We start from the raw sequence: 16138 nt of genomic DNA on the forward strand, positions 1-16138 counted from the left end.
GGCCATTAACTTTAAAAAATTTGATCAAAAAGAAAAATGAAATCATTTATTTGAGAAGAAAATCTAAGCAAAACAAAACAACCAGTAGCAGGTGTAGCAAACCTATTTGTCAATACACTAACTATCTCAACTTATTTACAATATGGACGGACAAGAACAAACATTCATTATGATTCATCCATGTGGTATCCTTATTATTTACATTTGTGAGATAAAATTTTCTAAGGTAGGTTAATAAATAATCCATGAATGTCAAGTCAGGGTCAAGTTTCTCTCTTCTGTTATTATTTATCACACATAACAAACTATCCTAGAGTTTTTCTTTCTTTTTTTTTTTCCTTCAGATAAAGTAACTTTAATGAGCATTGTAACCAACTTTTCTTATTTCTTTTGGTCCTGTACCAGGTATTATAGGTTCCTTTTCAATTTAATCCCCTCATTTTCACTGGGAATGTGTCATATTAACTATAACTAGATTGCCAAAGAGTGGAGAGAGGTACAGAGAGTTTTTCTTTCTATAAAAAGCATTTCTCTCATGATAACAACTGTACAAATACACACTCTTCTCATCAAAGACTTGAAGATGATCCTAAACACAATTCAGATTAGTTTTACCTTTTAAACTGGCAACATTAAACTTACACTAACCTGTTGAGCACTGTGTGCCAAGCCAAGGATTTTAACGTAACACCACATGACCCAATGTCATCCTTCATAGACAGTTTGTCATTCAAAAGATAAAAACTCATCCTGGTGACAGCAGCCCTCACATCCCTGTGGCCTCCAGCCTGAACAATGGACTGAAGGCATTCTTGCAGTCCACTAGCTGTGTATGTGATCTTCAGTGTAAGGATATCTTCTGGGGCCAGCTGCAGTGTACCTAAAAATCTAGGCAAAAAAAGAGAAAAGAAAAAAGAGAAAAGAACAACATAAGCCCAGGTTGATTTCTACCCTAAACCTCTCTCAAAACTATTTTTGCCTCCATCTGCTTTTCATTAAAGGTTAACTTATAGTTAAAAGGCTAAAAGAAAATTAACATATAAATCCATCAGTGTCATAGTTGAACACTGACGTTTTCCTCTTTACCAAGGACACACTAATACAGTATGCTCATGTGGAACGATTACAACACCTAGAAGTAGGAACACTCTCAGGTACACTTATTGAGCATTACTCTAATGTCACCGCACTTTTAACTTCAACTATTAACTGAATAAGCACTATACAGTTTCCAAGAAAGCACAGAATAAAATCCTTTCTAGCCTACATGGTTTGATATATTTTTAATAGGCATAGATCTAAAACAAAGTGAAAATATAATCATGCTAGAATCAGTTGATTATATCAAGTAAAAATAATCTTTTAAATTACAGAAAAGGTGAAGCCTAATTAATTGCATGTAGTTTATCTTAATATAACTACTTACTCTTGAATTTTAGCTTCAGAGATCATGTGTTTCAACAGATTATCACTCCCATGATACCATGCCAGGTTCCAAGCTATTCTTAGCATGTCTGACACAGGCTTCAAGGCCAAATACTCAGTAGATAATGGCAAAACTATTGAATAAGGACTCACAGCATGGTGGCCGATCACATGGACTGGCAGATGATACCTAGGAAAAAAATTTTAAATAATTGCAAACTTTAATTTTTTAAACAGGACTCAAATAATAAACCAGAAATAAAGTCTAGTTTTGTGACTCCCATAATTTTTAATCATGTTAAATTATCAATTTTTATAATATTTTAATTATTTTTTACTCTCCTCCACATTCCAAAGTCCTTCGTTACTCTTTCTTGATGACTAGCTACAGTGTATATATTGGGATTATGGCAGAGATAGCCAGTGCTCCTTAAAGTCAGGAACAATGACTACAGTAAAAAGATTTCTAAAGCGTATTTTCGAATGGTTGAAAACACAGATTATATGTAGAGAATGAGAGAGAGCATGTAGCAACTGCTATCAATACTAGCAGTGATGAGCCACAGCTGGAGGGAAGGCACTGCGGTTCTTTGAGCTTTCCTATAAATTTGCAGGAGACTGAAATAAAAAGCCGATGACAAAAAAGTTGCTCTCATTGACCCTCCAAAGAACCACGATGAAGAAAGTATGAAAGTATTACAAATCAAATGACAAATGCTAATGAAAAGTGTAAATAAAAAACATATAGACAGCAACTTCCCCTTGTGTAACAATAGTTTACCATTCATGAAAATAAGACCAATCGCTTACCTTCTAAAGACTGAAGCAGGCAAACTGAAGGCTGATGGCACAGAAGGTTTATTAGAAGGATCAATAGACCTGTAAAGGAGAAAAGGGCAAAAGGAGCCTATGCAGTACAACCCACCCATCCTTGGGCAGCGCCTCTGAGAGTCTAATTAATTCAGTGGAGCCAAGTGTTTGCCACCACCTGAACTGAGAGTAAATTTTTGGTTTTGCAGTTTCATATGATAAGGGCTCAAATAACAGAGTGGACATACTAGCAGGTGAACTCTGTGGCCCCTCCCACTGATGCTTCCTCTTTTTTATTTTTATTTATTTATTTTTTGCTATGAAAATGTTACAATTTTATTGTCAAAGTACAGTAAAATACATTGCTAGAAGACATAACTATAGAGTTCTCTTTTTTTAATTTATTTATTTATTAAAGATTTCTGTCTCTTCCCCGCCACCGCCTCCCATTTCCCTCCCCCTCCCCAATTAAGTCCCCCCCCCTCAGCCCGAAGAGCAATCAGGGTTCCCTGCCCTGTGGGAAGTCCAAGGAACCCCCACCTCCATCCAGGTCTAGTAAGTTGAGCATCCAAACTGCCTAGGCTCCCACAAAGCCAGTACGTGCAGTAGGATCAGAAACCCATTGCCATTGTTCTTGAGTTCTCAGTACTCCTCATTGTCTGCTATGTTCAGAGAGTCCAGTTAGTGGGGCACAGGGGAGGTGAGCAGGGAGGTGTGGTTGAGACAGCATTTCTCTGTGTAACAGTCCTAGATGTCCTAGAACTTGCTTTATAGATCAGGCTGGACTTGGACTCACAGATCTGCCTGCTCTGCTTCCCAAGTGATGGGAATAAAGGCATGCACCACCATGCCCAGCTCCACCAATGCTTTTTAAAGTCAGGTTAATCAAAAACTATCACTCCAAATAATTTTTTTATTTTTAAATAATATTTTTGAAAGTACTCAAAGTTGAAAACATGTACTACAAATGCATCAAGGACAAAAATCTCTATATTTTTTTAATGTTAGTTATGCTAAAAATATAATTCAGAGTGACTTTTTGAACCCATGGGTTTTTAAATACCAATTATTCAAACCAAAAGGCATAACACATGTGTACAGCATGGAAAGCTTTTAAGTCAAAAGAACTCAACAACTACGGGTAAAAAGAAACAGAAATCCTTATATCTCACCATGAATCCATTCTTGATACTTCATCAAACAACAGAAGACAAAACAATGCCCCAACTTCAGTGACAACAGTACAATCTTCATGAAATATCAAGGAAACTGAGGGACAAATAGAAAAGCAACTTCATAAAATATTTTCACTTCTAGAAAAAATAAACCAGCTTTAAAATGCCTTAACTTGAAAGAAAGAAAAACAGAGAATTAACCCAGAAAAACTACATTACTGAAAGTGTTTTAGTGTCTCTCAAGCTATCAGAAGTGTGAGAATACTGGGGTGACATATAAAACGGCAGGTTTCTCGGTCTCTATATGTGGTGTGTGTTTCTATCAAGTTCCCAGAAAACACTAACACCACTGGGCCAAGAGTCACACATGCAGACTCGCTCACTCCAGATGCAGGAAACCTAAGCAAAGAGCCCAGCTTCAAGGGACACTTTGTCAACACACATATTTCTAGCTGAAGTAGTCTCACTAAAGATTCTTTATAATTTTGGATCTTAACAACAAACATAGTCCTAGAACTAGACGTAAAGCAAAAACACTGTGTTTATGATACGTTATTCTACTTTTTATTTATCATGGGGAGACATGGGAAGAGGCATACTCTGAGTTAACAGGCAATAGCACTAGCTCCATCACATCCTAGTTCAAAGGCCTAGTCGAGTCCTTTAACATAAAAAAAGCTTCATCTACTTTTCTCACATTCCTAACATTTCTAAAAAATGATACAATTGTTCACTGTTTGAAAACTAAGAAGTTCTAAACAAACTGGACCATCACACAGTAGCTGCACCATCATGCAGGAATAACAATACAGAATCTTCAATTTTATAGAAACAGAACCAAGAAATCTGCACTTTAAAATAGTTTTCCTAATTGTAAGAAAAGAGAAGCTGGGTGGTGGTGGTACACACCTTTAATCCCAGCACTTAGGAGACAGAGGCAGGCAGATAGATCTGCCTGAGTTTGAGAACAGCCTGGTCTACAGAGTAAGTTCCACAACAACCAAGGCTACACAGAAAAACCCTGACTCAAAAAACAAAATGAAAGAAAGGAAGAGGGAGGGAGGGAGGGAGGGAGGGAGGGAGGATAAATACAAAATTAGTACGACAAAAAATACAATCCAAAAAGGAACTAAGAATCATGTGAAAATGAACTAATGTTAAACAATCATTTCCACTCAGCAGAGACAGAATGGTTCAGAAGGTTTTGGAGTATTTAAATACATAAGAAATTTTTGGAATATAAATGGCTACAGTATGGATTTAAGACCAAATTTAGATTCTTACCTAAGTTTTATTCCCATAAAATGTTAAGCTTATTACAGGTTTCAAATATAATAGAAGCCCCCTTCGTATATTTTTAAATAGCTAACAAACTCCAAAGGTCTCATAAGGGTTCTTCATATATCCTTAGTTTTCATTCCTTTTACCCCCAGCCCTTCTTTCTCCCATTCCCTTGACCCACCCACCCAGTCCCAGCCAGTTCTCTTACATCACATGTGCTGTGTACCCCTGGCTGTATAGTTCACTCAGGTGGCAAACTTCTTCATGCACACCTTATTTTGGTTGGCTCCTTCCCAACGGCCTCATTTTTCCATCCCCTCTACTCCATAACCTATATGAACTATTATTGTAGATAAAACTACAAGAAATTTTAAAATGGAAACACTAGTGATGGCAGAGCTGTGAAGAAAACTGGCTCTTTTATCACTGAAGAGGAAGTTAACCATATTCCACCATCAGCGTTGCAGTTCTAATAACAGGACATGTACAAATGATAGACAATGACTTTCTGACAATTAAAAAACTGAAACTAATATTCAGTGTAATGGCAAATGAAATAAGAATACAACATACTTCTTTGGGAATATTAAAAAACAGATGATGAAAACCTACAGCACTTTATCATATATAGTTCTATGTCTAGAATTTTGCAATGGAACTTTGTCATCACTGAAAAACATAAGAAGTTGGATTTCTTGTGCCTCTACCACATATTTAATTAAGACTATGCCCAAGTCCCTAAATTCTGAGACCTCAATTTCCTCCCTCTATGATGATGTAATGAATACTCTTTCTTTCTATGCCTAAAATACAGTATAAGATTCTCTCATAGAAAGTTTTATAATTCAGTTTTGCAAGGCTATTTAATCATTGAAGCCTGTCAATCAATTTTCCAAGCTTCGACAGAATAATCTCTAAAATACATATTCCCATTTAACAACCTCATATAGCTCCTCTCTCCTGTTTACTAGGGCTTACCAGATCTTGCATGAATAGCCGTCTTGACATCATCCCAAACTCCTTATCTACATTCCTTCAAATCTCATTGTCCCTACAGAGCTGTAATATCAAACATAACTTCTTGCTCTATCAGGAAGTCAGTCATGTCTATCTGAATTCCCATGCAACTCTCAAGTCCCAGCTTACATATCATTTCCTAGAAGCATCATCTAGTCGTTCCCTAATACTACTACATTCAGCACGTACACTAGTACTAGGAAAGCCACTTCAGGTGTTATGCTGTGTTTGACTCCTGACAATCCTCCCGCCATGCTCACTGTAACTCTAACAAAAGGGCCTATCGCTACATCCAGAACATAGTATGTGCTCTGTAAACGTTCACAGATGAATCTATTTTCCTGGCAGAGTAGCTGATTAAAGAATGACATTTTCTCTGTAGGATATAGCTTATGTTGCCATGGAAAGTGTTTTTGCAGGACGGGAGTGTGGCTCACTGATGCAGCACTTGCCTAGCGCACACATGACCTGAGCTTGACTCACCATCCCACACATGTAAAAGTACTTTAGTATCTGCTAGGTACTCATAAATGCAATATTAAGACAATTTAAATAAATATAGGCAAATGGGCGACTAAATGCAATTAAATAAAGCTAATACGATAATTATCAACGTGGATAAAGAAAACTGAAAGCTAGACACAGTGGAATTTACCTGTAATGTAAGCTTTTGGAAGGCAGAGACAGGCTGGTCACTACAAGTTCAAGACCCAACTTGGTCCAGATATTAAGTTCTAGCCAGAAAAGGCTACATAGCAATACCTTATTACAAAAAAAAAAATAAATTTTAAAAAGAAAAGAACAAATTAAAAAGGGATGTTTTAAAAGGAAAGAAAATCAGAAATGTGTACTTGAAATTCTTTCAGGTAATCACTACGTAAAGATCTGTAAAAAATTTCACACTCCACTTAAAATCTCATGATCTTAAAAATGAATTTTTTTTAACCTGGTTTCAACTTTAACAAATGTGTCTTCAGTATACTGTGTCCTGCTCACTTTGTAGGAAGATTATCATTGAAGGGAAAATGCTCAAATATAATTATGTTTTAATACTATATATTTTAATATAAATCTCATTTATCATACCAATGCCTAATATTGAGATATTTGATCAAAACGCTCTTTAGAATAGTCAAAAGCAGTGAGGTAAAGTTGTAGGAAACTAAGTGCTGTAGGACACTGTGATTAATGGTCAGCCTTGACTGTGAACTTATAACTGGAGATGGACAAGAGACAGACTCTAGGCTGGAAAAGGTGGAGGCCCAGATGGGGTCTAAGGGGACTCATGTTCTGCTTGCCTGCCTTCAGCTCTTGCCCTGACTGTGTCCATCTGATGCGGCTGCCATACTTCATGGTACCAGAACCACATTTCTTCTACCACCCAACAGGGACTAAAGACCTGTGAGTCTCCAAGGATCTCCCAGGCATTCCCATCAGACAGAAACTAAGCAGCTCCCAGGTCTGACTCTCTCTCATGTACAGATGGCCACCAACTGGCCCTATTATGCAAGCCAATATAATAAATCCTGTTCAATAATACAAACTCACCCTATGTTCTATTTCTCTAGAGAACCCTGCCAAATATAAAATTACCCAGGTCTGTATTAAAAGCAAATGACAAGAAGAAACAAGACTGCCGGGTGGTGGCGGCGCATACCTTTAATCCCAGCACGCAAGAGGCAGAGGTAGGCAGATCTCTCTAGAGTTCCAGGCCAGCCTGGTCTACAAGAGCTAGTGCCAGGCCAGGCACCAAAGCTACACAGAGAAACCCTGTCACAAAAAAAAAAAAAAGGAGAAGAAGAGAAGAAGAAGAAGAAGAAGAAAAAGAAGAAGAAGCGACAAAACCCATATTTTTCTATTTAAATATCATTAAAATCAAATCAAACTAACCTGGATTTCTTTTTTTTAAACATTTCTAAAACTTCCACACATACACAGATCCTCAGAATAAGTCACTCAGTGTAATTTGTCTGGGTCTGTAGTCTCTATCCCAGTCTAACCTCATAAGCTAATAACAAATAAAGGTACAAGTGACACCAGAAGTAGGCACAGATACTAATGAAAAGAACAAGAAAGCAACTGGCCTTCCCTCTTTAAAGACAATGACTACATATAAGCACTAAATTACATATCAACAAGCAGAAGCGGAGAGCCAACAGAGCTCAGCTTTTCTCAGCTACTGTCTACTCAGGCAACAATAGTACAAGAGATATTTCCACAAAAGCACTGAGTGCTTTTCACGGTGACATTTCAGTAAAGAGTCAGCAAAGAACTTTGTTCTCGTACTACAATGGAAAGAAGACGTTACCACAGTCTAACAAGAGCACTTAAAGCTGAGAGCTCTGTCCTTTGGGCACTGTTTACTCACCTCTGAATAACAGGGTCAAGAGAGAAGACTGCTGTGACAAGGAAGCACGGATGGTGGGGTCAGCATATAAAACCTTCCTCAGCAGTGTGAGGCACGGCTGAGTCAAGCATTCTATGACCTGCCAACGGGAAATGAGATAAAACATACCACCCTGTCTTATTATAAAGTTTATGGCCTGATCATTAAATTACATGAAACTAAAATGAAAAGACATTAGATATTCTGTTTTAAAATCACTTTAAATATTGGGCTGGAGAGAGGGCTCAGCGGTTAAAGAGCACTGGTTTTTGCGGAAGACCAAGGTTCAATTCCCAGCATAGATATAGTGGCTCACAATGGTCAGTAACTCCACTTCTAAGGATTCCAATAACCTCTTCTGGCCTCTATAGGGACCAGGCATCCATATGATGCGCAGACATATGTGGATAAGGAAGCCCTTATATACCTAAAATAGCAATCCTTTAATTTTAAAAAATTATTTAAAATAAAAGCAACATTGAATATACTTCTCTTTAGAAAGCTCATAGAATGTTCAAGCTGTTGACCTTTAGAGACCCCTTTTAGGAATAAAAACAAAATAAAATACGAATAAAAGATGGGTGGGTGTGGTGATATTTTGTCTATGCTATAATAAATACTGTTAAAGTTTGTCTGTTGGTGCAGGTTGAGGTTTCACAGAGACAGCATTCAGTCTAAAGATTCATAGAGACAGAATCACTCCTTTGGTCTGATCATTGGTAGAGATAAAAACTCTCTAGTGTTTAGCTGCTCTGCTTCTCTGATCTTTCAGCATTACCCATTTATCTGGGATTTTATTATTAAGAACAATTAGAATTCATGCTACAAGTGGGTTTTCCTTTTGAGACTTAAAATCAAGTACTCATCCAAATTCAGCTAAATTCAGTTCAAACTAATAAAATCAACCTATCAGGCTGGGAACTTGGTAGACTGGGAAAGGTACTTGCTTTGTGAGCAGGAGGACCTGGATACGATTCCTAGCACTCATGTAGAATCTGGGTGTTGTGACTCAGAACTTGGTGGCATAGCGAAAACAGTGAGTTAGCTACAGGCTCAGTGAAATACCCTATCTTAATAATAGGATGCTGAGGTAAAGGTTGTCCTGAAATTGTGGGAATAGTCAGCTGGTCCAGCTTGAGACCCATACTCCAAAAAGGAGCCCATCCCTGACAATGGCAGAAGAGCCATGAACCAGAGACTTGATGACCTAGAGACCTAGAATAGAACAAAACAGGACTGGCCAAAATAAGTAAGTAAGTAAATAAATAAATAAAGTAAGTAAGTAAGTAAGTAAATAAATAAATAAATAAAGTAAGTGAGTAAGTAAGTAAGTCAGTGAAATGATTCCTACTGATGTTCTGCTATACTTGTAGACAGGAACGTAGCATAAGTGTTATCAGAGAAGCTTCATTCAGCAACTGAATGAAACAGATGTAAAGCCCCACAAGCAAACATTAGGAAGATCTTGGAAATCATATGGAAAGGGGAAGGATTGTAGGAAACAGAGGGGTCAAGGACACCACAAGAAAACCCACATAATCAACTAACCTGGGCTCATTAGGGCTCACAGAGACTGAACCAACAGCTGGGGAGCACGCATGGGTCTGACCTAAGCCCTCTGCATCTATGTTATGTTATGGTGGTATAGCTTCGACTCTTGTGGGACTCCTAACAGTGGGAACAGGGGATGTCTGACTCTTTTGCCTTCTTTAGACAAAAGAGTCTTTTGCCTCTTTTTCCTCCTACTGGGTTTCTCCATTCTATTTTAATATAAAGAGATGTGCCTCGTCTCATTACAACCTTACATTCCATGTTTGATTGAAATCCCTGCGAGGTCTAACCTTTTCTGAAGGGGAATGGAAAAGATGTGGATCAGGTAGGGGACTAGGGGAGAGGAGGGAGAAGAAACTGAGATCTAGATGTAATATATCAAAAAAATAAATAAATTTTAAAATCAATAAAAATTAATAAATAATAATATGGAGAGTAATAGAGGAATATAACCCAACTTCAACTTCTGGCCTCCACCTACCCATTCACAGGCAAGTGAACCTCCATGCAAATATGCATACAACACACACACACACACACACACACACACACACGGAGAGACAGAGAGAGACACATACATATCTTCTCTTTAAGCCAATAAAAAATGTCTTACCTTGCCATCTTGACCAACACATTCATTTAAATACCCAATTATCTTCTCAATTAAGCATAACTTTTTCACCACAGCATGCATTTTAATATCTACAAATAAAATATCAAAGTTAAACAAATGTTTTATGGCTTTAAACAATTCTAAATATATATGTACAAGGACATTCTTTTCTTTTTTTTTTAAATTTATTTATTTATTAAGGATTTCTGCCTCCTCCCCGCCACCGCCTTCCATTTCCCTCCCCCTCCCCCAATCAAGTCCCCCTCCCTTGATGTGGGAGTGTCATATATCAATCTGTTGATTTTATTGGTTAAGCAATAAAGAAACTGCTTGGCCCTCATAGGTTAAAACATAGGTGGGAGGAGTAAACAGAACAGAATGCTGGGAGGAAGAGGAAGTGAGCTCGGACTCGACAGCTCTGCTCTCTGGGGCGGAGACGCCATGCTCCGCTCTCCTGGGCAGATGCACGCGATGAAGCTCCGACCCAGGATGGACGTAGGCTAGAATCTCCCTGGTAAGCCACCTCGTGGGCTACACAGATTATAAGAAATGGGCTAGTCCAGGTGCGAGAATTAGCCTAGAAGAGGCTAGATAGAAATGGGCCAAGCAGTGTTTAAATGAATACAGTTTGTGTGTTGTTATTTCAGGCATGAGGCTAGATAGAAATGGGCCAAGCAGTGTTTAAATGAATACAGTTTGTGTGTTGTTATTTCAGGCATAAGCTAGCAGGCAGCTGGGGTGCTGGGGACGCAGCCCCGCCGCTCTTATTACAACACTCCCTCATCAGCTCAAAGAGCAATCAGGGTTCCCTGACCTGTGGGAAGTCTAAGGACTGCCCACCTCCATCCAGGTCTAGTAAGGTGAGCATCCAATCTTTTCTTGAAGGTTAAAATAGGTCAGAGGCTAGGCAAACTAATACTAACAGAGCACCCTCAAATCCTAGGTCAGCCACAAAAATCACTGTCAAAAACTCATTACCTTGCATGATCACAGCTAGCTGTTCTGCAGCTGACTTCCTCAGAACAAGATCAACTTCTTCTGAGGTAAAGATTTCATATACCTTCTCAACAGTCTCCAGCTGAAAATCAAAATATTTATTTCATTTGTTTCTAATTCCCTGATAAAAATTTACCACTCACGCCATAAAAATAAAAGCTTACAGTCAACTTACTAAAATAAACATATATGTCAATTTGCAACAATGGCATGTTAGGCAATAAGGAAAGAAACAGCCATGACTTTGTTGAGTCCCCATGGGAGGCCTTATCCTTTAAGAGGAGTGGATTGGGGATTTGTTGAGAGGGAGAGTAGGGAAGAGAGGAGGAACTGTGTAGTTGGTATGTAAAATGAACAAAAAATTTTTTTAAAGGAAAACAAACAAATAAATAAAAATTAAAAAAAGAAACAGCCATGATGTCCAAATAAGTTTTCCTTTTTAATGAACATTATTGCTAACAGTCATAAATAATCCATTAATCCATTAGCACCTTGACTGAATATCCTAGAAAACTTCCAGGTTTCCTAGCATCTCTGTGTGATACCAGACTAACCTGAGACAAGCAACTCAGACCTATACTCAAGATTTTCCCTCGATCCTGTAAACTATCAGTTATAAACCCCATGGTCCTCTTCTTTAACCATCTCTGCCCCTGGAGACAAATACAGCGGATTTAACAGCCAGAGACTGGTATTTGCTTACTTCAAAGCAGTCTGAGAATAGCAAAACCAGCAATATATATATATATATATATATATATATATATATATATATATATAAATAGCTAAAGCAATGTTACTTTCTCACACCCTCTGCTAACTGCTCTCTAAGGATGGCTAATCTCAGCTATCAACTTCAAACACCAGAGAAGATTATTTCCTTAATTTCTAATTGATGCTTTAGAACCCAGACCATTTTGAGTGGTATCACCCCTGGGAAGGTAGGCCTGGGTTGCAAAGGAAAAGTAGCTGAACTTCACCCTGGGAGAAAACTTGCAAGCAATGTTTCTCCATGCTTTCTGCTTTAAGTTCCTGACTTGGGAAGGCTTCCCTTGACTAAGGCTAATCTGTAAGACAAAATAAGCACTTCCCTTTCTAAATTGGTTTGGCAATGTTTTTTCAAAGCAACAAAAAGCAAACCAGAACACATCCCTACAGCAGACTCACAAGACAATCCCAGAAATTCCTGTCCTCCCTTCCGATTAACTCTATAGAAGGCTAACAATGACTAACAGAATTTTGGTACTGACTGATTCTCTAGCTGGATCTTTTAAATATCCTATGAAGATCCTCAAAACCTCTGATCAAGGCCAACAAACAGCACAAAACATTAACTCAAAACAAAACTAAGAATGCATTTGCCCATTAAAAACAAAACAAAACAAAACACACTACCAGAATCTGGGTATGGTAACCTCAACTATAACCCCAGCATTTGGAATACTGGGCCAGTATGAACCCAAGACAATCTTGAGCTACACAGCAAAGCCGCTGTCAAAAACAAAGAAACAAAAAAGCCAGCACTGTACTAACTACTCTGTGTGGCCCTTTATTGCTAATACCTATGCTGAAGACCTCATCCAAGTATACAAAACTGACAGATGCAAACCGAAAAGGGGAAGCTATAAAGCACAGGAATGAAGCAAGGATGAGGACAGACGGCAGAGTTCCCGATCAGTTCAGTGATGTAGGTACAGCCCTGTTACATAGGACAGATGGTAGAATTCTCTATCAGCTAGCTCAGTGGTGTAGGTACAGTCCAGGTTAAATAGATGCTGGTTTAAATAGATTAGTTTGCTTCTCTGCTGCTATAATAAAACAGTAATCATAGCCAACTGGGAAAAAAAGGGTTTGTTTCATCTTACAACTTCCAGGTCACAATCTATCACTGTGGAGAATTCAGGGCAGGAACCAGAGCAGAAACAGCAGAGAAACACTGCCCATAGCTTGTTCTTTGTGGCTTTCTCATCTTGTATTTTCATACAACTCAAGACAAAGTGCTCTGGGGTGGTACCACCCACAGCAGGCTGAGCCTCCCACAACTATCATTAGTCCAGAAACTGCCCACCAATTTACCTACATGTCAGATTATTCTTAATTATGCTTCCCTCTTCCCAAATTATTCTAACTTGTTGATATAAAAAAAAAAAGCACCACATAAATAGCCTCTACCATTTAAGTTTAGTTCTCACAAGTACCGATTGTCTTCACTCCCCTAAGCAAGTTTGTTTGACCCATCTGCACCAGCACCAGACATACTTGATCATATGCGGATGGGAGGTACATGGGCAGGAACTACATCAGGATATATAATTGCCCCTGATTGGACCTGATGTAAAATACAGTAGTCATGTGGGGTTGCCTTTTTAAGTCTCTGCAAGTCATGAGTTATGGCCATTTTCTGGGAACCCAGATATGGACCTACCCACAGAGACAATCAACCTGGTCAGTATCTAATTAAAGCTTGCTTCAAATTTGGTTTTAAAATGTGGTAGTGATCTTACTGTCAACAGGTGGGACTAACACACTTAAATAGTAGCTGTTCTTAAGCAAATGCATCCACAGGTCAGATTAATATAGAACACAATAAACGAGCCCCACATTACCCATCTCCCTCCTTATGCATACACAGCTTAAAAACAATAAAATAAAATGCACACTGTATAAATGTGTCAAGTTGCCACACGGTAATAAACTCAAAAGTTATAGTTACCTTAATAACTAGGTCTCTTCTGTCATCCAATTTAAGGTCAATAGGTCTTTTCACAATAAACAGATTGGTAACTTGGGAGAGCACTCTGGCATCTATGAATGGGCGTTTTGTATCAGCCCCTTCTTCACTGCTAAGATGAAATGCTAAAAGCTTTAATGCTAGTGAACGAACCCTAAAAAAAAAGTATTTAAATCAGAATTTTGTGCTATGTAAATATTTATAAACAGGCTTATAAATACATGAAATTACCAAAATAAAGTATCATTACATATATATGTGTGTGTGTGTGTGAAAAATATATATATATATATATCCAACAATAATATTTTCTTGTTTCTACAAAAATCTTTCATATAGATCTATCTTCATATAGTCAATTTTGTTTTATAAAATAACGTCAGAAACTGGGAATAATTAATATCAACAATTGGGCAGTCCTACAGAGACTAAATAATACAGTCAACTTTAGTTAATCTCCATGTCAGACCTGTAGCCCCAACTGCGCAAGGATGTAACAGAGGATCATTTAAACATGGGAGTTTGAGAGTAGGCTAGGCAACATAGTGATGAAGCCTAGTCTAAAAACAAACTGTAAGATGTGGCGGATTGAAGGAGAATGGCTCCCAAAGTCTCCTATATTTGAATGCAGGAGGTGCCTCGTTAGGGCAGTATGTAGCATGTCAGTCTTGTATTTCAATGCAGGGTCTGCATTTGGTGGAAATGTTTGGGAAGGATTGGGAGGTATGGCCTTGCTGGGGATGTGTCACTTTAGGGTGGGCTTGGAGGTTTCAAAAGCCTACAACATTCCCAGTTAAATGCTCTCTCTTATTCTCTCTGTTTCTTTCTCTCTATTCCCCACCCCCATGCATCTCTCTCTCTCTCTCTCTCTCTCTCTCTCTCTCTCTCTCTCTCTGATCATATGTAAGCTCTCAGTTACTTCTCCAGTGTCATGCCTGTCTGCCACCATGCTCTTTGCCAAAATGGTCATAAAATCTCTCTGGAACCCTGAGGTCCAAAATGCTTTCTTTTCTTTTATAAGTTGCCTTTACCATGGTGTTTTGTCATGATGATGGAAAACTAACTATGAATGAAGTTGGTCCAGAAATAGGTATTATTGCAACAGGCCTGACAATACTGAATTTTTGGGTTTTGTTTGGAGAAATGTAGGACTCTAGACTAGGATAGTGGTTGATAGCTGTAAGCAGTCTATTCATTCAAGCAGAAGCCTGGAAGACAGTAGTGCTGAGAGCCATGTGGAAAACAGAGGCTCAACTCAAGAGGTTTCAGAAAAAAACAATATTAGCAACTGGGCTAGAGACTATTCTTATGATATTTTGGCAAAGAAGGTGGCTGCATTTTGTCCTTGTCCTAACAATCTATCTGAGGTTAAACTGAAGTTTTAGACTAATATCATTGGCAGAGGAGATTTCAAGATAGCTTAAAATAGAATCTGTTACTAGGTTACTAATAATCATTCTTAAGCAGGAATGTAATAGAAAAAAAAGCAAGCAGAACAAAATGAAAGACAAATGTACAGTTTGAGAAGAAAAAGAGCACTAGGAGATTTAATGTTGGAGCCAAGGCTTATGTTGAAGGAGAAAAGGACAGACCTATACTAAACGGAATAAAAGGTATGGTGCCATCAGGCAATACTCCCCACCTAGTCCCGAACTGGGGAAAGACCTATGGAACTGTCTGTTCCTAAAGAACAACAACATATCAAAGCTTATGTAAATATAATTTAAGGAAGGGGACAGGTTCCATTCCAAGCACACAGTAGAGTCCTGAAGACAGGTGGAGTGGCATTGCTGGGTCCAGGGGTAGGTTGATCCCGAAGAGGGGTAAGGGGAGATGGGGAGAGAAAAGTGAGAAGGGTAGGATGGGGAGAACTTGGGGAAATGGGATGATTGGGATCAAGGAAGGTTGGATAGGGGAGCAGGGAAGCACATATCTTAATTAAGGGAGCCATCTTAGGGTTGGGAAGAGACTTGGACCTAGAGGGGTTCCCAGGTGCCCAAGGCGAGGGCCCCAGTTAGTTCCTGAGGCAGCTGAGGATAGGGAACCTGAAATGACCCTATCCTATAGCCATACTGATGAATATCTTGCATATCACGATAGAACCTTCATCTGGCGATGGATGGAGATAGAGACAGAGACCCACACTGGAGCAC

The 16138-nt window shown here is 38.6% G+C and overlaps 1 protein-coding gene across 1 annotated transcript in view; it reads right to left on the reverse strand.

Annotated features, from left to right (window-relative positions):
• The window catches only part of Rttn (rotatin), a 134740-nt gene that overhangs the window by 74830 nt on the left and 43772 nt on the right, over positions 1-16138 (reverse strand). Inside the window, exons 18-25 of the mRNA XM_041640834.1 lie at positions 13968-14139; positions 11237-11336; positions 10259-10347; positions 8077-8194; positions 3408-3504; positions 2236-2304; positions 1427-1615; positions 649-888 (exon numbers count right to left, since the gene is read on the reverse strand). Coding sequence (XP_041496768.1) covers positions 649-888; positions 1427-1615; positions 2236-2304; positions 3408-3504; positions 8077-8194; positions 10259-10347; positions 11237-11336; positions 13968-14139 — 1074 coding nt within the window. The remainder of the gene's footprint in view (positions 1-648; positions 889-1426; positions 1616-2235; positions 2305-3407; positions 3505-8076; positions 8195-10258; positions 10348-11236; positions 11337-13967; positions 14140-16138) is intronic.

This window comes from Microtus oregoni, unplaced genomic scaffold, assembly GCF_018167655.1.
Source record: "Microtus oregoni isolate MIOR12 unplaced genomic scaffold, Mior012 000065F_ref0000479, whole genome shotgun sequence".
Taxonomy (NCBI): domain Eukaryota; kingdom Metazoa; phylum Chordata; class Mammalia; order Rodentia; family Cricetidae; genus Microtus; species Microtus oregoni.